Source organism: Anastrepha ludens, chromosome 6, assembly GCF_028408465.1.
Source record: "Anastrepha ludens isolate Willacy chromosome 6, idAnaLude1.1, whole genome shotgun sequence".
Lineage (NCBI taxonomy): Eukaryota > Metazoa > Arthropoda > Insecta > Diptera > Tephritidae > Anastrepha > Anastrepha ludens.
In genome coordinates, this window is record NC_071502.1 from 90231475 (window position 1) to 90254816 (window position 23342).

At 39.6% G+C, this 23342-nt stretch overlaps 1 protein-coding gene across 4 annotated transcripts in view; it reads right to left on the reverse strand.

Moving 5' to 3' along the window:
* Positions 1-3337: 3337 nt before the first annotated feature.
* The window catches only part of LOC128866279 (prominin-2), a 69275-nt gene continuing 49270 nt past the window's right edge, over positions 3338-23342 (reverse strand). For 2 of the 4 annotated variants that reach the window (XM_054106875.1, XM_054106874.1), the window contains exons 10-19: positions 18607-18898; positions 10472-10725; positions 10053-10409; positions 9823-9981; positions 9008-9172; positions 7491-7661; positions 7063-7254; positions 6411-6494; positions 4534-4596; positions 3338-4289 (exon numbers count right to left, since the gene is read on the reverse strand). In XM_054106875.1, coding sequence (XP_053962850.1) covers positions 4184-4289; positions 4534-4596; positions 6411-6494; positions 7063-7254; positions 7491-7661; positions 9008-9172; positions 9823-9981; positions 10053-10409; positions 10472-10725; positions 18607-18898 — 1843 coding nt within the window. In that variant the 3' untranslated portion in view covers positions 3338-4183. The remainder of the gene's footprint in view (positions 4290-4533; positions 4597-6410; positions 6495-7062; positions 7255-7490; positions 7662-9007; positions 9173-9822; positions 9982-10052; positions 10410-10471; positions 10726-18606; positions 18899-23342) is intronic. The other 2 variants (XM_054106876.1, XM_054106877.1) reach the window with 2 other exon arrangements.

Genomic DNA, 23342 nt, shown 5'->3' on the forward strand with positions numbered 1-23342 from the left:
GAGACATGAGGGCATTGGTCAACTTACTTCCGCTTTTGACGTTGAATCACAACACTTAGCTAACGTGAAGCGCTGCTACTGCGAGTTCCAACGTAGCCGTCGATTTTTGCGTAATGAATTTTATGAAGGGCGTTTAAAAATGCCTGTTGTGCCAGAATCAAATGATGCTGTGCGTCAATTGATAACGCAAGCTCATCATGTGGCATATTGCAAGAAAGAGGGTTTCTTGGGCATTAGTGGAATAGCCATTCATTGAATATTGCATGAATATTTGGTCGGCAAGAATAGCTGTTCTCGTTGGATGCAGCATAATTTGGCAATTTCCCAAAACGGCACTCATGTTGATTGGTGTAAAGAAATTTTGAAGAAATTCAGTCGCAGTGCGTCCATGACCTCTTAACAGAGGACGAATCTTGGATCTATGCATACGAGTCGGAAGCAAAACTCCAAGTTTTTAAGTTTAATCCAAAAAAAGTCGTTTGCAGAAGAAGCATCTCAGAAGAAATGTTCGCCTGTTTTTCGGAACATTTGCCATCTTGCAACTGCACCACTTGGGGAAATATAAAATAGTCAATTCCGAGTGGTACCCAACCATTTGCTTGCAAGCTTTCGGAGAATTAAGGGAAACCAACCGCCGAAGATGAATCATCCTTCACCAAGGCAATGCGAACTCTTACGTATCGGCTCATACAAGAGAGCTTTTGAGCGCTCGAAAGATCGAATTAAGCGGTCATCCGCTTTACAGCCCTGATTTCGCATCTATTTTTATTCCCGAACAGCAAAAATAAAATGCGAGGACAACGTTTTTTAACGTCTGAAGAAGCAGTAGAACCATTTAAATTGCTCGTTAGGGAGGTATCCATTTTTGTGTGGCAAAAGTACTTTAAAAATTGGTTCATGGGAAAACACAAGTGTATTGACTTCCAAGGAGAATATTTTGAAAAACAACAAAACCATTTTCATTATTACTTTACTGTGTTTCATTATTGGGCGTAAAATGTAAAAGGTAGCCCTCATACCTAAGAAACACAAAAATGCAAATTGACAAAGCGATTAGTATTGCTATTCCTAAAGTTTTAATATCAAAACAGAATTCAATATTTTTAAGGACTCGAATAACTTTGAAGATGTTTTTCCCAACATCAATCTAGCCAAGATTACTTAATTCGGAAAATTTTTCCAGAAAGACTAAATTAAATTTTACTATCCTATACTAAACTTTAATCCCAATCTGTAAAGAAATAAAGAAAAAATAGAAATGTATTGTATTTTCGAAAGTTAATATTTCCATTCAATCTCAGTTTTTGTCGACCTCTGTCGTAAACAAACCGTTATCACATCCCTTGTTGCATCAGCAAATCAGCTGATTCCTTCAAACTCGCTGAGAGCCAGTTAAGGATCTCATGTTGACCACACCTCTGCGTTCTGTTCATCGTGTTTTGAGTGAGAGATAAAAGAGCAAGGTTTTGAGTTTAATGTACACAATAAAAACTGAAGATTGAAAATATAATACAAAGAAAACTGTTGTTTGTAAATAAAAATATGTAAATATGTACCAGAGAACTGCACCGGCTCAGTGTAAAACATTCATACGCTTCGCTTGAACAAAAAAACAGGCCTTTGCGTTCAAACGATCGAACTTGTTCAAATAAGTTATTGTCATTGTTTATTTCAGCTCAATCAAATCATGTGCTGCGTTTTAGCTCTCCGATGTTATCACCAATCGTCTTCATAGCAGCCGTTTCGGGTATTTGCTCGTTCGGCTATACATTCATTTTTTTGAGCAAGAATAAAAGGGCTATAGAGCCAAATGAGCCGGTTTGAACACGTATGATCCCGCATGAGTTGTTGCTTGTAACTAACGATAGCAAAGTAAAAGCAAAATTTTAAAGCAAAAACACCATATTTTCATTTTTTTTTTCTTAAAACTTATAATAAAACACGAAAGAAAATAATGTAAATAAGGAAACATTGCTGAAACCAACTAATCCTTTCAAATACGAAACGCAATTTACAGCGCACATTGTACGACAACGCTCGAGTGCTCGAACATGTGCTATTTACAATAATGACAATTACTTCTTTGAACAAGTTTGATCGTTTGAACGCAAAGGCCGATGCTAATTTCATTCAATGCTGCTTTTTGTTCAATGATTAGATTTGAGCCGAAGACATTAGATCATACGTGTTGACTGAGCTGAACTACGCGTTCGCCTGCATGAACTGACTGCACTTGACCAAATATTTTGGTTCAATTGACTGAATGTGAGCAAGAAATTTAGCGTATGAATAACTCAAGAAAACAGTGAGCCATGCAGGTCTCTGATATGTACATACATAAATCTCTAAAATTACGTAATTTCAATAACAGATTCTGCCAAATTTATCGAGAATCGAGTAGCGGGTATCGTTATATGCGCAAACTGGACGATGGTATTGAATATAAATATAGTTATTCTTCTTCTTAATTGGCAGGATAACCGCTTACGCGACTTTGCCCGAGTTTAACAAAGCGCGCCAGTCGTTTCTTTCTCGTGCTAACCGGCGCCAATTGGACACACCAAGTGAAGCCAAGTCCTTCTCCACCTGGTCTTTCCAACGCAGAGGAGGCCTTCCTCTTCCTCTGCTACCACCAGCTGGTACCGCAACGAATACTTTCAAAGCCGGAGCGTTTGTATCCATTCGGACGACATGACCTAGCCAACGTAGCCGCTGGATTATAGCGCAGCGAATATGTTTATGCCGTCGTAAAGCTCATACAGCTCATTGTTCCATCGCCTGCGATATTCGCCGTTGTTAACGTGCAAAGGTCCAAAAATCTTACGCAGAATCTTTCTCTCAAACACTCCTAGCGTCGCTTCATCAGATGTAGTCATCGTCCAAGCTTCTGCGCCATACGTTAAGACGGGCATGATGAGAGCCTTGTGAGAGTGTTAGTTTTGTTCGTCGAGAGAGAACTTTACTTCTCAGTTGCCTACTTAGTCCAAAGTAGCATTTGTTGGCAACAGAGATTCTACGTTGGATTTCAAGGCTGACATTGTTATCGATGTTAATGCTGGTTCCTAAATATACGAAGTCTTCTAGTCCCTAAATATAGTTGGTGATGAATATTTTGATAGTTTCGAAATATGCAAAACAAGGAAATAAAAATGTTCTCGTAACACCTTCAACTAAAAATTTCCAATTTTTTGAAAGTCCAAATTTCGAAAAAATGGATCTTTTAAAAGTATTTCCGAAAACTGCTTAATTGCTTTATTTTTTACAAAGTTTACCCTTTCTCATTATTACCCAAATAAAACTTGTAGGTCGTTATTTTGTAATATTTTATTATTCCTTAATCAATTATAATTTTTCCGGTACATGTCTAAATGCATAATATTTATTTAAACTAAAAACGCAAGCTAATATTAAAGCCTTCAGTAAAATTGTTAAAGTCTCAGCGTGCCCACAAAAAATAGGTATTAGCTTAATAAGCAATTCATTCAAACTTGTGTTTAAAAACGCAAGAGGCACTGTCAAAAGAACAAAGAATACTTCAAACTTAAAAAAAATTGGAAAAATGCAAGGCGAAAGGGTTTGTTGGGTAGGTAAAAATAAGCATCAGAAATGAGTTCCTCGGCCCCAAGAAGAGTATGTTACCATAAAAAGAAATATTTCAACGAATTTTATAAAATTTTTCCTGTATACAGTTCTTTTGGGTTTCGTTATGGGTGGTATAAATTTTCACTAACTTTCAGCTTCATTGAATACGTCATATCCTATATAAAAATGTGAACTTCAAATAATTTAAGTAAAAACTTTTGCTACTTGTCCGTACTTATCCCGACACTGTGAACCATTCAAAAAAATATTTATAACAATTGGAAAAACATTTCATCTGGAATTTAAAAGCCTAGTTGTTTAGTAGAATCAATTTATTGCATATCTGTACTTCGACTTGCTCTAAAAGTTTTACGAATTTACTTAATCCATTTTTTCCTATTACTAAATATTTAATATTTCTTTCTTATGACTATAAAATTGAATCGAAAAACTCGTTTACGAAATGTATTCATGTTTGTATAGAAAAAAATCGTCGATTAAACGCGCGAACGAAAAATGAACGCATTATCGTGCATACAGTGACGGCAAATAAATTGTAACCAAGTAATGGGGAGCAGATCGGAAATCCGTGCCGCCAACTTTAACGCAAATGCTGATGATTCATATAGATTGGATTTGGTGAATCAACATCCTCGAATACCATATCTTCTTCGGCAGTCCAGCGAACACTGCGCACGCTGCCATACCTGAAGGAGACGAGCGAAAGATTATTAGAAGAGGAGATGTTAGAAGGGGAAAAATTCAAAGTTCATTGAGAATGTTTTTTGTTTTTGTTTTCGTTTTAGTTATTGTTGGCGCGAGAACGGCATTTTGGCGGCGTGCGGCAATGTATGTAATATAGAATGTGGTAAAGAGATGAGTGTGTAAATATTTAGAAAAGTTTAATTTAGTTTCAGTTTATTTTATTTGCTTTAATAACGTGGCCTGAACCTGTTCATCATGCCGGGTGGTGGTGGTGGTGGCGGAGCGGTGCGTGGCGGTGTACGACGCGCGCTGAAAGAGTCATGAGAAGAAGGCGAATTAAAATTTTCACATTTAAAGTATGCTAAATATGAATAACACATAAAAATATGTAGTAAATTAGGGAGTTTTTAGAAAACAGTTGTGTATATCCTATCGAAATATTATGACGCGGTGGCAAGGATTATAGATTATCAGGTTTAGCCATTCGCTAGGGTGAAAAACAAAAATGTGAGAGCAACTTCGGCTGCCACATCATCGGCAGCTGTCATGCCACTCGTGAAGTCAGCCAATCAGCTGATTCTTTCAAATTCGCTGATAGCCGGTTAACGCTCTGACATTGGCCACACCGGTCGGCAGCTGTCATCTCACTCGTGACGTCAGCCAATCAGCTGATTCTTTCAAATTCGCTGATAACCGGTTAACGCTCTGACATTGGCCACACCGGCCGGCAGCTGTCATGTCCCTCGTAGCGTCAGCCAATCAGCTGATTCTTTCAAATTCGGTGATAGCCGGTTAACGCTTTGATATTGGCCACACCTCTGAAATCTTTTCATCATGAAGTAGTGTGAGAGCCCAAGATGCAGTCGATAGCGAACCGTCATGATTCGTGAGAGATATTACTTTGTTAATGCTCGCTTAGTTTCTTCTTTATCCCGCAAGCTCGAATTTCTGATTTCGAGTTTAACTGCCAACTGAACTCCTTCGTTAGGTAAAGTGTGAAAAACAGAACAGAGGGATTCCACGTCGAGTGATCCAAGTATTTTGGATAATTTCTAAGCGTCTATCACAACCCTGTGCTCACTAACGTTTGTGCGCACATAACAAAATCCAGACATATTTTAACTACGCTATAAAAGCTGTAAGACTAGAATATTAGTCGCTTGAGGAATTGTGAGAGCAATGTTGGAATCAATGTTGAATGAGTTAGCAAGAAACTCCGGGAAGAGCGAAATGCTATAATGAGCGGCAGTCAGGCTATACTCAAAGACTTGTCATCCCCTTAGGTGGAGTCCTTACTGGTTCTTGAATGAAATATGATACATAGAGAAAGTCTTTTAGGAGCGCATAATCCGTATCCGTCTGACATAGGTTCCAGGTCCCTGGCGACGAAGCAGTGGATGCATTGGCTAGTGAGGTTGCAGTCTCGACATGAGCCCTTCTTTGCCATGAAACAACATACCATCAAGGAAGTGTTTAGAAGCGAAGATCTAAGGCTACGAAATGCAAGCTGGTACCAAACTGATGGGCTATGCCAGTCTAAGTCTTTATTGGAAGGGAATGGGCAAAAGAGATTAAAGCATTTTAAAAGCCTCCTTAAGAACAAACTTAGAATTAATGCATTCACATTCTTATAGGTCGGTGACCAATTTCTATCAATTCCAATACGCGTGCTTCTTGAACGCGGTGCCACAACGAGGAGAAGCAGTAGATTTCTTAGCCTGATACGGCTAGAAAAAAGGCACTTACGCTCAACCCAGCTGGACTCCTTCCTAGGTTTATTGAGGGATTGAGTTTGGATGAGGTATCGTGCTAAGTAGAGTACTTAAGGTCGAAGTGCAAGCCTCCGCTTTGATTCGTTCAGTCATTCTTTACTATTACCGTAAGACGAGAGAGTTCACTTCGTGCTCTACTGCTTTAAAGCTCCGAAATATTCGTAATTCGCTTTTACCGCAAACTTGACCCTAAAACTCACCTCCGGAACTTTCAACAAAGTACATTTGAAGTAAAGAGGATGTTTCAACTGAAGGTCAAACTCTTAAATTTTATCTCTAGTAAATGTTGGAAATTAACTAAAATTTGACAGTGTAAAGCGGACTCCACTCATTAAAATGTTTCATACTTACGCAGCCACAGCGGCAGAGTCTTGCGCCGGCGCACCATAAGTCTCGCTCTCTTCGATCTCAAAATCTTCGGTACCGCTGCGTTGGCTATAAAGAAACGTTGAGAAAAAGAATTATTAACAAAATTCATAGCAACCCACTAATTGTTTAGCGATCAAGGGAGTCAACAGCGGGCAGGTAGAAAAAGAGAAAGAGAGCGAGAGAGAGAGATGTGTTGTCGGTGCTGTGTGTATGTAAAAAATTGCATTGACAAAGGTGGGCAGGTTCACAAGTGAAGACCACGGGAGAAGAATGGCACAAGTTAATTTGAAATAATTTTGAGAAAACTGAATGGAAAGTTGTATGGCTTATTTTTTCTAGTGAATATTAACATCAACACTCATTTTTTCGCCATAATCACTAGAATGAATGCATGTATATATACTCGTAAATAATAATATTCTTCTACCGACAAGGTTAAGAATGTAATTTCGACGAGCTTGTGGCTTCTACCATTCTTTCCATGTAGTCCTCCAATTGTTTTTACTAAATAAGAAATACGATTATATACTTGGAATTGAAATATTTGGACATTTTTAGGCTGACAGGTTTGTTTCTGGCTTAACATGTTTGCTTGTTTCGTGCAGTTTTAAAATTACCAACAACAGCTACTCACAGCCTCTTATGGCGCGAATTACCGGCACGCATTAAATTGGCGACGGCGCGAGTTGTCAATGTCACGCGATGGCGCAGACGCGTCGGTGTACGTGGCATTGGTCTGGCTTGCTGTGCATCGGGATGGGCCTGCAAGACGGGCGTCATGGAGCGACGAGAGGGGCGTTCATATTTCTCACGGTCGGAGCGACGTCTTACACGTTCGGAGAGCGAGAGAGGTTGTAAGTAGTTAGTGGTTGGTAATTAATAAAATAAATTGGCTTATAATCATAGAGAAAATAAAGTCGACTTTCGTTATCTCTTAACTATAAAGTGTCCTTTATTTCTATTATGTTTATGTGCCGTTATTTTTATTATTTTTAAGTAGTCCAATTTTCTTTTCTGATACATATTGTGCCAATTTATGTTCAACTTAGCTCACCGACTTACAATTTCGGTTTATTGCGTCCGGTACTGTGTGTGTACGCCGGTTGCTCTCGCTGCTCGCGTCGTACGCCAGCGCGTGACTCGGAACGTGTAGCGACACTACTGCTGGCTGTCGGCGCTGGTTGCCAATTGTCCTCTGCTTCCAAATCAAATTCTTCTGTGCCTTGTTTGCGACTGTGCATGAGGAGGTAAAATGTATCGATAGAGAGGGAGGGAGAAAGAAAGAGACAATTAGATTGTACTAGAAGGATTCGAGAATGATAAATTACAAATCACGACATCTGTGAGAGTATTCCTGGCTGTGAAGTAGTTAGATTATACTAGAAGGACCTCGAGAATGATAAATTATAAGATCTCGACATCCGTGAGAGAGTAGAGAGAGCTGTGACATAACAATTTAATAGACAAGAAGGAGAATGGCATTGCGAAAATTCGCTCATGAATAACAATTAAAATGAAAAATAATACAACAATAAAACGAATACAAATATTCAATTAATATACCCTATGATCGGAAAGTACCGAGACTGTTTAAATAAAACAAAACAGAGTTAAATTTCAGGCAAATTTATTTTATCTCCTTCAAAATATGACCCGTCTGAAGCAACACGAATGTGCCAACGTTTAACCCAGTCCTCCATGCATCCCTGGTAGGCCGACGAAGGGATGGCCTCCAGCTCATTCGTCGTATTACCTTTGATCTCCTCTATCGACTGAAGTCTCCTTTCACAAAGTGGTAACTTCAATTTGAGAAACAAAAAGAAGTCGCACGGAGCCATATCATGTGAATACGATGCTTGCACGATGGTATTTACTTGGTGTTTGGTCACAGCACAATTTGGGCTCGGTGCAATGGCGCGTTATCATCATGCAAAATCCAAGAATTGTTTGCCCACATTTCCGGTAATTTGCAACGTACAACATCTATCAAACGCTTCAAAACGGACAAATAAAATTCTTTATTGACTGTCTGAGACGAAGGACGGTACTCATGGTGCACTACGTCTTGAAAATCAAAGAAACAGTCTTCCCGGTCAGCCCGGTACTTTTTGATCACAGGGTATCAGCAAAATAATGTCGAATTTACTGAGAGTAGGATAGCGGATACCGCCATCTTTCGTATTCTATACTATCTATCCTAGAGTAATAAAAAAAAACAGGATATAGTGGAAGATCTAATTATCACACTTATGACTGTCTTGGCATACAGTGTCTTGTTTGTTGGTGGTAAAAGACATTACTTTCCAGAATTCTTCCATAAAGTGTTTGACTGGGGAATCAAGTGCTGGTAAATAATACCCGTTAGGCTTCCTGTTTTCGCAAGTTGGACACCTACATATTTTTGGGTTTGCTTTGGGCAGCACTTGATGAACGGAGAAATGAGAACTCACTGATAGACTCTCACTGGATATGGTGCTTTTTAGGCGAATACTAATGAACCACTGGACTACGGGCCAATAAGGCTATCGGTATTCCCATTTTAAGGCTATTCCCCCTTACATTTCTAAATTCATACTCACAGTTGCGGCCTCGTCTTAGCTCCTCGCTGTTGTTGTTGTTGTTGCTGCTGTGCACTACTGCTCCCCGTGTACATTCTAGGCTGACTGGCTTCACGCTCCATGGAAGTGGCTCGACTTGCGCTAGACGAACCCCAGTTATCTTCAGCATCTGTGCCTGTGCGGCGTCTACAATGAAATTCAAAGAAATTATTTTATTATTTATTAAAATTTATTTATACAATAAATGAAATATTCTACAAATACAATACAACTCGCAGCGCTGGCGGTGTAGGCCTTCGGCAGTCCTTTGCAACTTATGCGAGGATATTTATGAATTGCTTTAAGCGATTGTGTCGAATTCGTCTCAGCAGATCAATCTCTTACAGAAACGGTGGGATTTTTTAGCTACTCATTGGGATTGGCGTATTCCTAAATCTCTTGTCGACGTGTCCCTATTGTTGGGCAGATAGGATGTGTCTAGGCGTTGCGGTTTCCGCCCAGAACGGACAAGGGTTGCTAAAGGATTGTTTTAATAGATGGGCGGGCATGGGTTATAATTGTATGGCCAAGCCGCAGACGAGTAAAGGGTCTTAGCGCACGGAGCGGTATGTTTGGGTGGTAGATTGACCTCATGATAATTGGATGGCCAAGCCGCAGACGAGTAAAGGGTCTTAGCGCACGGATCGGTTAAATTGTAGACTGGCCTCTTTCTTTTCTTTAAATGTAATAAAAACTCTAAGAATATGGGAGGTTCCAGCCATTGACTCAATTTCATTAACGGATAATTGATCAATAGAGGTTCTTATTCAATTCAAATGCTTAAGATCATTGCTCACAATTGCCGACTACGGGCAGGTGTGCTAGTCGCTGCGCTATCACGTGGTCTGCTTATCTCGCGCTCACGATCGCGGCTGCGCATATCACGTTGCTCTCGTCTCGGTGGCGGTGACTCTTCAGTGGCTATGTCCAACGTCTCCTCAGTGGCTGTGCGACGGCTGTAAGAAGATATGCACAAAAGATTTACAGTATTCCTTTTACTAAACTCTTTTTTTTCAAGAAAACTCACAGTGGCGGTCGACTAGCGCCACTTGTGCCACGCTGCTCACGTGCAGCCGAACTGGTGGCACGTTCTCTGCGCCGACTGCGGCTGTCCGAGCGCTCCGCAGCGCGTACTTGCGCACGACGCAAACGATTCAAGCGACGCTGTATGGTGATGAGATTAAGTCCAATGGGTGTACCAATCGACCAGAGCAATAGCGTAATGAAGATGAAGAACCATAGCGCGTTTATGTAGTCCACAATGTTTCGACAGAGGAAAATACGATTCGCGTCGAAGATGTCGAAGAATGGACGGCATTTGGCAGTGGTGTCGCCTAGTTGCGAGGACATTGTGGCTTTGCTGTTTGTCAGGTAGGCTTTCAATCTGCAATTGAGTTCATGTTTCGATTAAAAATTATTATACACGGGCTACAATGTTGCACAGACCTTTCCGTATAGACGCGTGTTTGATTGCTACAAATTTCGCCCGCTGTCTTCTCGAGATAACCCTGCACGTTGCGTAAGTGATTGAGTGTTTGATTTACCTGCTTGGCCCAGGGATCTCGTTGCAATTCTAAAGCGGTTAGATGGTAGAGTATTTCATTTTGTAACTGTTCGAGTGGCTGTAGAATGGATGCCTGTAAACGTTTCGAACGACTGCCGAGCGTGGTCATGCGCGACGAAGTGGCTACATCTTGAATCTGGGAGAATAGTAAAATGAGTGTACGACGGATGCAGTAGTATATAAATTGGTGACCTACGGACTCTGCATAAAGTTAGTTCAAGACTTTTGCCAAAGAAATTTGTACATATTTTTGATAGAGACAGTACCAATGACAACTTGATATTATTAAATGTTTTAGTCTAAAAGACGACGAGTGAACTTAGAAAAACTTAATTTAAGCTTTTTAAAACTCACGAGCTCGTGGGGTTAATGCTGAGGCTTTTAGTAATATTTATTTCAGCGCTCTTCGTTTCAAAGGCTCACTCAAGTTTGCAGTCTTCCTTTTACTAATTGAGGCTGTAGTAGGTGTTTGCTTTGGGACGAGCTGCTCGCTATGTAATGTGCGATTCTATAGAGATGAACCTTGAGATGGGTCACTTAGAATACCTTAAAAAAGTATTAAATAATTTTGATTTGAGGACCGTCCTTCTTTAAGACAGACATCACCTCCTCAAGAGTGACGAGATTTATAAGAAGGAATAACCCATTGGAACTCTCATTTTATGCTCCAAAGAAAACGCGTTTTCAATTTATTATTTGTGGTGATAGAAAGGCTTCATCGCCAAGTACTGTCATTCAGTTCAGTGGACGAGCGGCTTAGGTAATCGGTATCAAACTTCAACTTAGATGATCAAACTGGAGGTACTTTTTTAATAGGGGTTTTTTGACAGATCACGCGTGACTACTGTCAAATCAAATACATAACTTTTTTCAGTATTCATTGACATTTCATCAAGGAAAGACTTGCGCCTCCAAAACGTTTACAAATCTTACAGTTGTATTACGAAAATCGACGCTCTGTGAAAAGTGTTCACCGCACGTACACTGCCTATGGGCTGGAGGAATCATCGGTCCATATTTCTTCAAAGACGAGGCTGGCGCCAATGTAACAGTGAATGGCGAACCCTATCGCGCCATGATAAACAACTTTTTGATGCCGGAAATTTAGATCCGTTATCTCCACAATATTTGGTTCCAAAGGTTCCAACAAGACGGCGCTATTTGCAATACAGCCCGTAAACAATGGATTTACTGCCTCGTCGTTTCAGTGAGCTTTTTATCTCTCTTCCCGTACCAGTGGATTGGCCAACAAGATCGTGTGATATCACACCTTTGGACTTTTATTTGTAGTGGTATGTATAGTCTAAATGCTTTGTGCATAAGCCAGCTTCGATTGAGGCATTGGAAACCAACATTACTAAAGTTATTCACGAGATACCGACCGAATCCCTCCAGCGAGTCATTCAAAACTAGTGTTTACGGATGGCCGAGTTACGGCCAACATTTGAAAGGGATTATTTTTAAAATTAAGTGTTATGAATGGTCCTGCACAAAAATAATAAATACTGACCAATCAATTTGAATTTTCGTTGTTTTATTTCAATTTAAAATCTGATACTTCTAAATTGATCACCCTTTATATAGCTGGTTTACTTGCTTGAACGCCACAATAAAGAGTAAGATCGAAGCGACTTCAAAAGTATAGATTCTATATATGAAGAAGGGACCATTGGATAAAGTCGCGGAAAAATAAGTTCCGCTAATGGATCCCGAATCAGTTTGGAAGCTGATTCACATCACGGCTATTCGAATTACTCACTACTACATATATAAGTACATTGTATCATATGGCAGTACCAGATTTCAGCATTAGAGAAATTTTTTGAGGTAAGTTGAAGAATTTCTGATGAAGCTCATGATGCTGGTGTTATTTACATGAGTTAGAGAATACCTCAGCGCGAAATTCATAGTTAGGACTTTAATTCCCCTCGAAGTTTACTGAATGCCGCCAATCGTGTAGGATTTCGGTTCCATATTTTTACATGCCGCAAGCGATGAAGTAAAATGGCAGTAGTGCTGCTAAATTTTTGTAGCCTCGCAGCCGCAAGTGTTTCACTGAGTCAATAAGCCAGTTTCGGGCCATTGACAGGAATTTAACGTTTCTCAGTCCGTTTTGTGGCGAATTTTGCGAATTAATTTGGTTTATACCTTTACGAAATCAAAGTAACTCAAGAAGTAAAGGACATTTTGATTATTTGCAGCGCCGAAACATATGTGAATGGGTTCTGCGAAAGTTCCAAGAAAACACTGAAGTCAACTAAATTTAATCTTCAGCTATGTGGCTCATTTTTGGCGGAATCGCTTAGTCAATGAGCAGATAACACAGCGCCCACATTTGCTCTAAAATACTCTATCGCATCCATGAAACGTTACCGTGTTGAGTTGATTTGATGCTGAATGTGTAATTGTTCTGTATTTCCATTGTGATGAAAAGATTGTCGTGTTATGGTCAACGGAATGCGCTAATGGACCTTATTGGAGTACTCTTTTTTGTACGGTGAAATCTGTGATATGTGGTTCTACGAAGAAGGAGCCACATGCCAGACAGGTAGTCAAACAACGGATATATTGAGGGGGAATCATGTAATCTCGAGAAACAGTCCACTTGAACGGTCGCTGGCGGGTGACGTTAAAACAACTCGACATGCACCACCTCTTCGTTGATTTCAAAGCCGCCTTTGATAGCACGGATAGAAATCACCTCTATGCCGCTATGTCTGAGTTTGGTATCCCCATAAAACTAATATGGCTGTGCAAGATGACGTTGCGCGCTACCACAAGCGTCGTCAGAGTTGGAAGTAACCTCTCCCAGCTGTCCGATGCCAGCGAGGTTTCAGACAAGGTGATTCTCTATCTTGTGACTTTTTCAACCTCTTGCTGGAAAAAATCTTTCGCGCTGGCGGGCTGAACCGCACTGGTACTATCTTTCATAAGAGTACCATGCCACTAGCATATGCCGACGACATCGACATTATCGGCGAAACCAAGCGCGCTGTATGCTCGGCATACTCCAGTTTAAAGAGAGAGAGGCGAGCAATGTGGGTCCTACGGTGAATGAGGGCAAAACATAGTACCTGCTGTTAACACTTACAAGGATTCTTCTCGCCTTGGACAATATGCCAGTGATGACAAGCAACAATTCGAAGATGTGATGGACTTTGTCTACTTTGGGATTAACAACAGAAATGATGTCAGCCTAGAGTTGAAACGGAGAATAACTCTTGCCGACAGATGTTACTTTGGGCTCAGTAGGCAACTGACAAGTAGAGCTCTCTCTCGAAAGACTACACTGGTACTCTACAAAACGCTCATCAACGCTGTATGATGCAGAAGTATCGACGATGTCAACAGCGGATGAAAAATTCTACGTAAGATCTTTGTCCCCCTCCGGCTATGAGCTATATAGGGACATGGGCATAGTTAAGCGTGTAAAAATACGGCGGCTACTCTGGCTTCGCCATGACACGGATATGAAAGAAGACACTCCGGCAAGGCGAATTTACCACACGGTACCCCATAAAGGAAGGCGTGGAAGAGGAAGACCACATATCCGTTGTAAAGATCAAGTGCTGCAGGACCTGTCTTCACTCGAGATTTCCAACTGGCACCAACGAGCGCAGGACAAAAACAGCTGTAGCGCCATTTTGGATTCGGCCAAGCCGACACGCGGTTGTAGCGCCACATGAGTAAGTAAGTAAGTTTTTTGTGGAGGTATATTTAATCATTGATTTACCATAGACAGCCAACAGCGCGAGAAGCACTCAACAATAATATCGAACAAGAAATTGCCATCATTTGGGCCGGTATGTGTGGAAATGTGATAAGAATTTGGTTCCAAATAAGCCATTGTTAACCGCGTGCTCGTGACGGCCGTTTGAGCGGTACGAACTCTGTAGGTATAGTATATATGGGTACTACGCTGACGACCGCCGAATGCGAAAGGATTTAAGAGTGGCTACTATTCGATAGGGCCCGGGTTCGAAACACACTGTGTGCTTGAAACACAAAAAGATTTATTCTAATGGTGGTTGCCTAACGGCTGGTAATGGCAGACGGCCGAGTGTATTTTTGCCAAATCTCCTCATAAAAAACCATCCGCTGTTCAGAGGCGGTGTAAAACTGTAAGCCCCTCCATTTGTGGAACAACATAAAGACACACATTATTTTTTATTCTATGGTAACGTTTTTGAGATATTTACGAATTACCGTTATTTCAAAAAAAAAAAAAAATGGGCCCACTTAATCATATATATCTCGAAAACGAATTGATCGAATCCGAAACCGTTTAAAGCTTTTAAAAGGTAATAAAATTTGCTATAAACTGTGGGTAAAACACTTTTTGCTAGGCCCTGCAGATTCAAAGATAACGAACTATCATAACGGATTTTTTAAATTTTTTTTGTAAAATATAAAAAAATTTGTACTTTGAGAGAAAGGATCTCGAAAACTTTTTACTTTTTCGTGTATTTTTTTGTTTTCACTCAAGCTCTGTTTTATTACAAAAAAAAACTTTGATTCAACAAAATCGATGAACTAATACAAAAGTTACAAACATTCAAGCAAATATATCCATTTAATACTTAAGTACCCTACTGGTAACATGTGTTAGTATTCGCATATCAGTTAGTTACAGGTAGATTTTGGAAGGGTTATTAGATACAAAAAATTGTTAGTGTCGTTATCTCAAACACAGATACAGTTCAAGCAAGATCATATGTTTAAGGCAGGTAGTGTTTTCTATGTATAACTAGGGAACCTTTTTGTATAGGTAGGCTTGCATTTTTAGTTGATCTATGTAAGTATAAATAATAGTACATGTGCCTCGTTCCTTCATAATTTCTGCAAGGATCGTCGGATACTGTTATAATTGCAGTTTATAATCCCTCATTACTTAAAAATATCATATGAATAAAAGGGCGCGAGAGTTTGAGTGTAAAAATGATCCAGATATGTTCTGTTTCATCTACGGGGAATTTATCGTTAAAAGGATGCGACGTGTGTTTTCAAATCCTTTGAAATTTGCATACCATAAGTGTTATGGTATTGAGCCTAGAAACAATGAAAAACCATGGACACCGAATACTGTGTGCATCACATGTCGAGTCGAATAGATATTTTCGGAAACCGGAACCAAAAGGTACATCGTAAAAATTAGGAGTTTGCTCTCTTTTAATGCATATCTGACTAATTTCTTAAACTATCTATTTAGGCGACATATGCAATTTATTACACCAATGAAGTGGAGGGAACCAACTTGCCATTCAACGGGCTGCTATATTTGTACTACAAAAGTGTTTGGGGTTGGAAAGTCAAGAAAAGTAACCTATGCGAGCGTATCTACAGTGTCATTACCAGAACTAAATTCAACGGAAGCTACATTGCCAGAATCAAATTTAACTTTAGTTCCGGCTCCAGTTTCATTGTCAACAGCAGTATCTGATTACGCGGCATCATGTTGTACTGAATTGCAAACGGAAAACGAAAGAAACCCTTTTTTACAAGCACAACTCAATGATTGAATAAGGGATTTGGAATTGTCAAAAGAAAAGGCCGAACTACACGCCTCTCGTATGCAACAATTTAAATTTGTTTCATCCGATGTTAAGGTAACATATTATAGGACTCGTCACGAACAATTCTCCCAGTACTATACGAAGAAGGACAGTGTTTGTTATTGCAAAAACATTGCTAGTCTATTTAAACAGTTTGGTGAACAATATGATTCAAAAGAGTGGCGATTGTTCATAGACGGCAATAAATTAAGTTTAAAGGCCGTATTATTGCATATTGGCAACCAAAGGCCATCTATCCCGATCGCGCATGCAGTAAATACGAAGGAAACATATGAGACAATGCAAAAATTGCTTAAATTAATTAAATACGAAGAACATGATTGGAAAATATAATATGTGCCGATCTAAAAGTCGTTGGAATGCTATGTGGTCTACAATCTGGATACACAAAATACTGTTGCTTTCCATGCAAATGGGATAGCCGAGCACGTCAAGACCACTACATCATAAAGGATTGGCCAGAACGAATCGAGTTTCAAGTTGGGGTCTATAACATAAAATACTCACCACTTATAAAGAAGGAAAAAATAATTCTACCTCCGCTCCACATCAAGCTCGGCCTTATCAAAAACTTTGCCAAGGCTTTGGACAAAGAAGGCGAAGCTTTTCATTATTTGAAAACAATCTTTCCACAGATTTCAGAAGCAAAAATAAAGGAAGGGATTTTTGTGGGGCCGCAAATAAGCAAAATAATGGCCAATACCCATTTCAAAGAACTATTGTCACCAGTAGAGGCAGCGGCGTGGGACTCTTTTGAAAAGGTCGTTACTTCTTTTTTAGGCAAACACAAAAGTCCTAACTTCGAGCTGATAGTGAACGATTTAATCAAAAACTATGCGGAAATGGGTAAATAAAAAACACATATAAGACCGTTTTCTCAGTTAACTTTAAAACTAAACAAAAAATTTGAAAGCAAATTTTTAAATTAATCTGAATTTATTGCCCTGCTTCGAAAAAACAAGAACGACCAAAATTTGTTCTGAATTGGAAGATTATCCAGCCTAAGAAAATTATATGGTAATGTGTCACTTATGTATTTATCTAATTCCCTTTTTAATTTTCTTTCAGGAGTAAATATGTCTTTAAAAATTCATTTTCTGCACTCCCATTTAAATTTTTTCCCGCAAAATCTTGGCGACGAAAGTGACGAGCATGGCGAAAGGTTTCACCAGCAAATGAAAATGATTGAAAGTCGGTATCAAGGATTCTGGGATGTCGCTATGATGGGTGACTACTGTTGGTTTCTCATAAGAGAAACCGATCCTTATATAAATAAGCGTCAAAACAAGACACATAACTTTTTCAATTATAAAATAAGATCATAGAGTTAAGACAGAACCATATGTACATATGCTATTATTTGTAGGGTACTTAAGTTTTACTATATGGATATATTTACTTGAATGTTTGTAACTTTTGTATTAGTTCATCGATTTTGTTGAATCAAAGTTTTTTTTTTGTAATAAAACAGAGCTTGAGTGAAAACAAAAAAATACACGAAAAAGTAAAAAGTTTTCGAGATCCTTTCTCTCAAAGTACAAATTTTTTTATATTTTACAAAAAAAATTTAAAAAATCCGTTATGATAGTTCGTTATCTTTGAATCTGCAGGGCCTAGCAAAAAGTGTTTTACCCACAGTTTATAGCAAATTTGATTACCTTTTAAAAGCTTTAAACGGTTTTGAAATCGCTCAATTCGTTTTCGAGATATATATGATTAAGTGGGCGCAATTTTTTTTTTTTTAAATAACGGTAATTCGTAAATATCTCAAAAACGTTACCATAGAATAAAAACTAACCTTGATTTTCGGAATCAGACGGTGATTTTACATAGGAATTTTATAACGGCGTCTCTGGTGCATTTTGGCTGTAAACCAGTGTTATGGGTGCGCAGGGAATTTAGCTCGATATCTCATTTATTCTCGCTTTCATATAGATTAAAAATTGTTATGCCCCAATTGAATCCCCTTTTATGTGCTGCAATGTCTACATTTCGTATTCCTGCATTACATAATTCTTACATTAGCTGATTGCGAAAAAGTATATAGCGTATAAGTTCTATAAGTATGCATTTATGTGTGTAAAACTTTTATTATGTTGTGGGACCGAGTTGAAAAAAGAGTAAACACCACAACCGCCATATTATGTATTCCAATTTTTTTCCCTTTAACTCCTACGTCATCAAATTTATCGAGTACAAGAAATTGGGTTAAGGCGAATTTGATCACTTTTTCATCTCCCTCTCACTTAAGAGCCAAACTCAATTATTCGTTAGCCTAATTAACTACATACAACAACTAACTACTTTTATTGCTTGAACTTTTCGGTAAATACGTTTATCTACTCCCTAAATTTTTGCGAATTTCATTAAAAAATCTATGCAGTACAAACATGCACTCGGAATACTCGGAATTGCCCGGAGTTCCAACCGCCCACTTTGCTTACCTGCAGTGCCACCCTTTGCATTTGATCGATGAACGTAGCCAAATCCTTCTCGGGCGTCGGTGCACCAATGCTCACCCGGTATGTGGTCAGATTGAAGGATGAAGTGTGTAGCATATTCTCCAGTATATTCTGTATGGTCTGCGTCAGCGAGAGCATAGTACGTTCGGATACGGTGATTGCATCAATAGCTGTGGTCACTTTTGGGAATTGCTTTAAATCGGCAATTTGTGTGGTATTAACGAATGCATCCAGTTGGAAGACATTGTACGATGCTTGGTTTTGTTCACAACCTCTGCTCCCGAGTGTTGGTTTTGTGCGCGTGTGTGTGGGTGTGGGTGTATATATTGTAGCCACACATATAAATTAACAACTCACACACATCCACAATGCCGAAGGCCGAACAGACATTACACAAAAAGAATGCGTTGCCATGAAGAACGTGATTTGAGGTTAAACAGCCAATGAATGGTGTTAGGCTCAGCATTGAAAGGCCAAGATGAGTTTGTGTGAGTGCGTGTGTTATGGAGGCGTGTTGATTTAAAGATTATTTCGAGTATTGCCGTCGTAAAGTGAGGCGTAAGGAGGTGATTGGAGGGTCGTAGATAGACAATAAGTGGTAAAGAAATTTGATAGAATAACGTTTTGTTGCTCTTACATGATCGAGTACATAGTTTTTCAATTCAGAGGATGGGGTGTTGAGCAAGGGGTGGGTTACACTAGTTTGGTTTGAGTGTTGTGCGGCTGGTTAAACAGCGGTTATGCGGTGGAGGAGGGTAAAAAAGAATATTTATTGACGAAAAACGTGCAGAGGGGACAATTGAGCTTCGCATAAGCCCAGAAGTAGCCGGACACTTCAATTGAAGCTCTTAAAGTTATTAAGGGGCTACGTGGAATGTTTTGTTTATGCGTGTTCACATACTACTTACTACACTGTGCTCGGATTTTCAACTATGTTTTTCTTGGGCTCAGGTGCTAATAGTTGATCCGACTTAATTCGGGGCTTCCAAATTCAACGGCGTCATCCGTTTTATCAGCTTTGCTCCAGTTTTGCTACTTGAAAATTTGCTGCAATTTTAACTTTTTTGTAAATAACTCCCTTCATTCTAGTGTTATTTTACAAAAACTTTGTTCGTGACAGTTTTTTTACTTTAATTATTTCTGATTATTTCAGATCTGAAGTTTACGCCTGGTAATATTTATTTAATTTCTGAAATTAGACGAAAACAAAAAATAACCGGGTTTTTTTTTAGTTGCTTTAGAGAACTGTCGATGCCCATGACAATGGCCTAAAAGCTGAGAATGGCAGGTTGGTTGGTTGGTTGGTTAAAGTGGGGACTCATCCAGAATCCAACAAGCGCTTCCGCATCATTTTGTTGCCACATCCTTGTTACCAACTTGTTTAACGGTTATTTACAGCGTGCCTATATCTAGTCTGTGCGGTTCAGGAACCTTATTAGGTTGTTGACATCTAAGCCAGACAGTTGTTCGAGACTCTCGAACCGCAGTTTGCCCAGGGTTGACATTCTATCTTTTCATAGGGCAGGACATTCACAGAGAAAATGGAAGATTGCTTTCTTTTTCTGCGGTTGTTTGCAACTGAGACAGTATGTGTTGTGAGGGATGCCCAGTTTGGCTGCTTGTTCCCCGACCTGGCCAAAACCCTGTTATGACTGCCGTGAGTCTCCAGGCGTCCCATCGTTTCATCTTTGTCAATGTTGACGACTGTTTTGTGCTGTAGATGGGCCAAAATTTCTTGCTAATTTTGCATTTAGTCTGGCTTCCGCATCTAAAATCCGCGATTCAGAGGTATTTTAAGGAAATTATATTCTTGACTGCACCTAGGGGTGTGAATACCGATTCTGCAAAAGCGTGGCAAAAGATTGGCAGACGTGCGGTTTACACGCAAGCGGCATCATCGGTCCTTATCGGTCTTTCGAAATGAGGGAGGAGGTTCCAACAAGATGGCGCAATTTGCCATATAGCGCGCTTAAAAACCGATTTATTGCAATATTCAAGACACCATTGATGCCATACCACCAGATTTTTTGGAAAAATAGTCAAAAATTTGATTGATCGAATGGACAATGTAACCCCTAGCTACGGCGGATATATGCCGGATATCATATTCAAAAAATAAATGCCATGCAATTATCGTCTTCTTCTTCTTAATTGGCGCAATAACCGCTTACGTGATTTTGGCCGAGTTTAAATTAAGAGAGACTTGGGGCGTATTGTGAATATCTAATCGATTGTAGATTTTCCACTTTGATAACGTCCAATCAGTTGGTTGATGATGGGCTTCGACCTTTCACACACTACGCTCGCTAAAACCTTATAGGCGATATTTAGAAGGCGAATCCTGCGTTAATTGGCACAGATTGCAGGATCACCTTTTCTATGGAGTGGGCAGAGCGCATCTAAATTCCAATCGGCAGGCATGCTTTCATCCGACCGCATTTTGCATAGAAGCTGATACTCGCACCTTACCAGCTCCTCGCCGCGCTGTTTGAATAATTCAGGCGGCAGTCCGTTGCCTCCGGCGGTTTTCTCACCTCGTCGTGGTCGGATAGCGGAACGTTAGTTCCGTCGTCAACGATTGGGGTATCGGGATCTTCACATTCTCTGTGACATGCGCAGCTGTCATTATTTAACAGGTTCGAAAGGTATTCCCTCCCATAATTTAAGTACGCTCTGAATGTCAGTCACCAGATCGCCGAAATTGCCATGAACTTACCTACCACATTATAATAAAAAAAAAAAATATTCCAACAATATTTTTGTTTTGTATTATCAGATCGCACCATTTAATTTTCATATTCGGCCATTCTCTTAGGCAAATTTGAGCAATTTATCAAGTACCATTAGTTCGAAAATTGGAGCCGATCTGGCAAAACGGGGGACGTCATTGAATTTAGAAGGTCCGAATTAAGTCAGATCAACTATTAGAACAGTTTTCGAAATTTTGAGCATGTACAGTTTCATTGGATGAGGGGCGTACTGAGGGCTTAAATGATATTAAAAAAGAAAGGGCCAGTATAATTCATGAACAAGTTTTGGTTTTAACATATTAAGGTTACGGTTTTGTAACTCCAAATTAATGGTTGGTACAGACCAACTTACTCTCCTGACAGTTCCATACGATTGCTAGGGTTCCAGATTGGGGTTTAGCAGATAATGGAAATATATTAACTTAGCAATTGGTTTAAAGGTCTAAAGATATAAATTGTATTTGTGCATGTGGGTAGGGAAAGTCTTCCTGTTATTTCTTGTACTGAGTCCATTCTATTTTCAGTGCTGGGTTCTACAACATTATGCAGTAGTTTCTGGCGAGTTTAAGTCTTTTTATTTTAAAGGCCTCCAAGAATTTATTTACAGAAAATAAGTGCAAATTTTTTTGCAACCAAAACAATTTTTATTGGGAAGTTGAAGTTCGTTATGAGCCACGTCACAGTATTACAGATTTATTTTCGAAATCTCTCAGTTTGCTACTTGAAATCATTCAAAATGTTCTAAAGATTTCAGTACATAACAGATATGTGACGATTTTGTTACTGTCCTAGGTCGTTACATTTTCGAAATACTCCAGTGACTTATTTTTCTTCGAAGCACTCATGAGCATTTCGCTGTACTCCATATTAAAATCTGTCCATATAAACGGGTCGCATATCCCCGCGAATTGGAAAACAAGATGCTGATTTTTTTGTTTTTTGCTAAAATCGAGAAGAATAAAAACGAGAAGCTGTGGGCAATTGGGAGATGTTCGAGATCTACTCGAAGTCCTTCGTTATGCACGAAAGGATGGAGAGCACCGTAGAAAATATTTACAATCATGCACTCATTGACGCACAAAATTACAACAACTGAGATGCTTGGCCAATTTTGGCACGAATGGACAAGGAAAGCGAAGGCGCATGGGAAAACAATAGAATGACGAAGTACAAAGGAACTTACGGTATTTGCAGGTTCAGGTGCAAAGTCGTCATTTGATATGCAAAAGAGATACAACTTTTCCAAAATGGTAATCTATTAAAGACATTTTAAAACTCCGACATGACTTGCGATAAATTGAGGGCAGTCTGTTGCAGAAGTCATTGCATCAGCTATATATCAGCCAAAGTAGCCATCTTAGCCTTGAGGTGGTTTGACGGATATTTTCTTTACCGATGGGTCCAAGAATGAAATAGGGTCTGGCAGCTAAGCTGCACTGAAGGCCCTGGAGAACGCGAAGCAAACCTCAAAGATTGATCAAGAATGATTAATTATATGGCAAGACAGAACAGGCTTGTACTTATATGGATTCCAGGACACTCCAGTGTTTAAGGAAACGAAATTGCCGATGAAGTGGCCAACCGTGGATCAGCGGTTCCCCCACAAGGGCCAGATCCAATAATCGGAATCAGTTCCGCACGAATCATGAATTGGATCAGCGATTATGCAGTCAATCTACATAAAGAACGATGGCCGGTCTCGTACCCTGCAAAACTGCAAAGTGTTTTGTGACAAGTTCGAACAGAAAACTGACAAACTTTTTACTAAAACGTAGAAGGAAAGACATTCGGTTGATGGTCGGTATTATTACAGGGCACAACCCATGAGGTCACCATATGACTACCATAGGAATCATTGAGGACCCAATGTGCCTGTCTTGCTTTTAGGATGCGGATAGCACTGAGCACTTGCTTTGTGAGTGTCCTGTCTTTGCTAGAGCAAGACTGCAAGTTTTGGGTTACGATGTC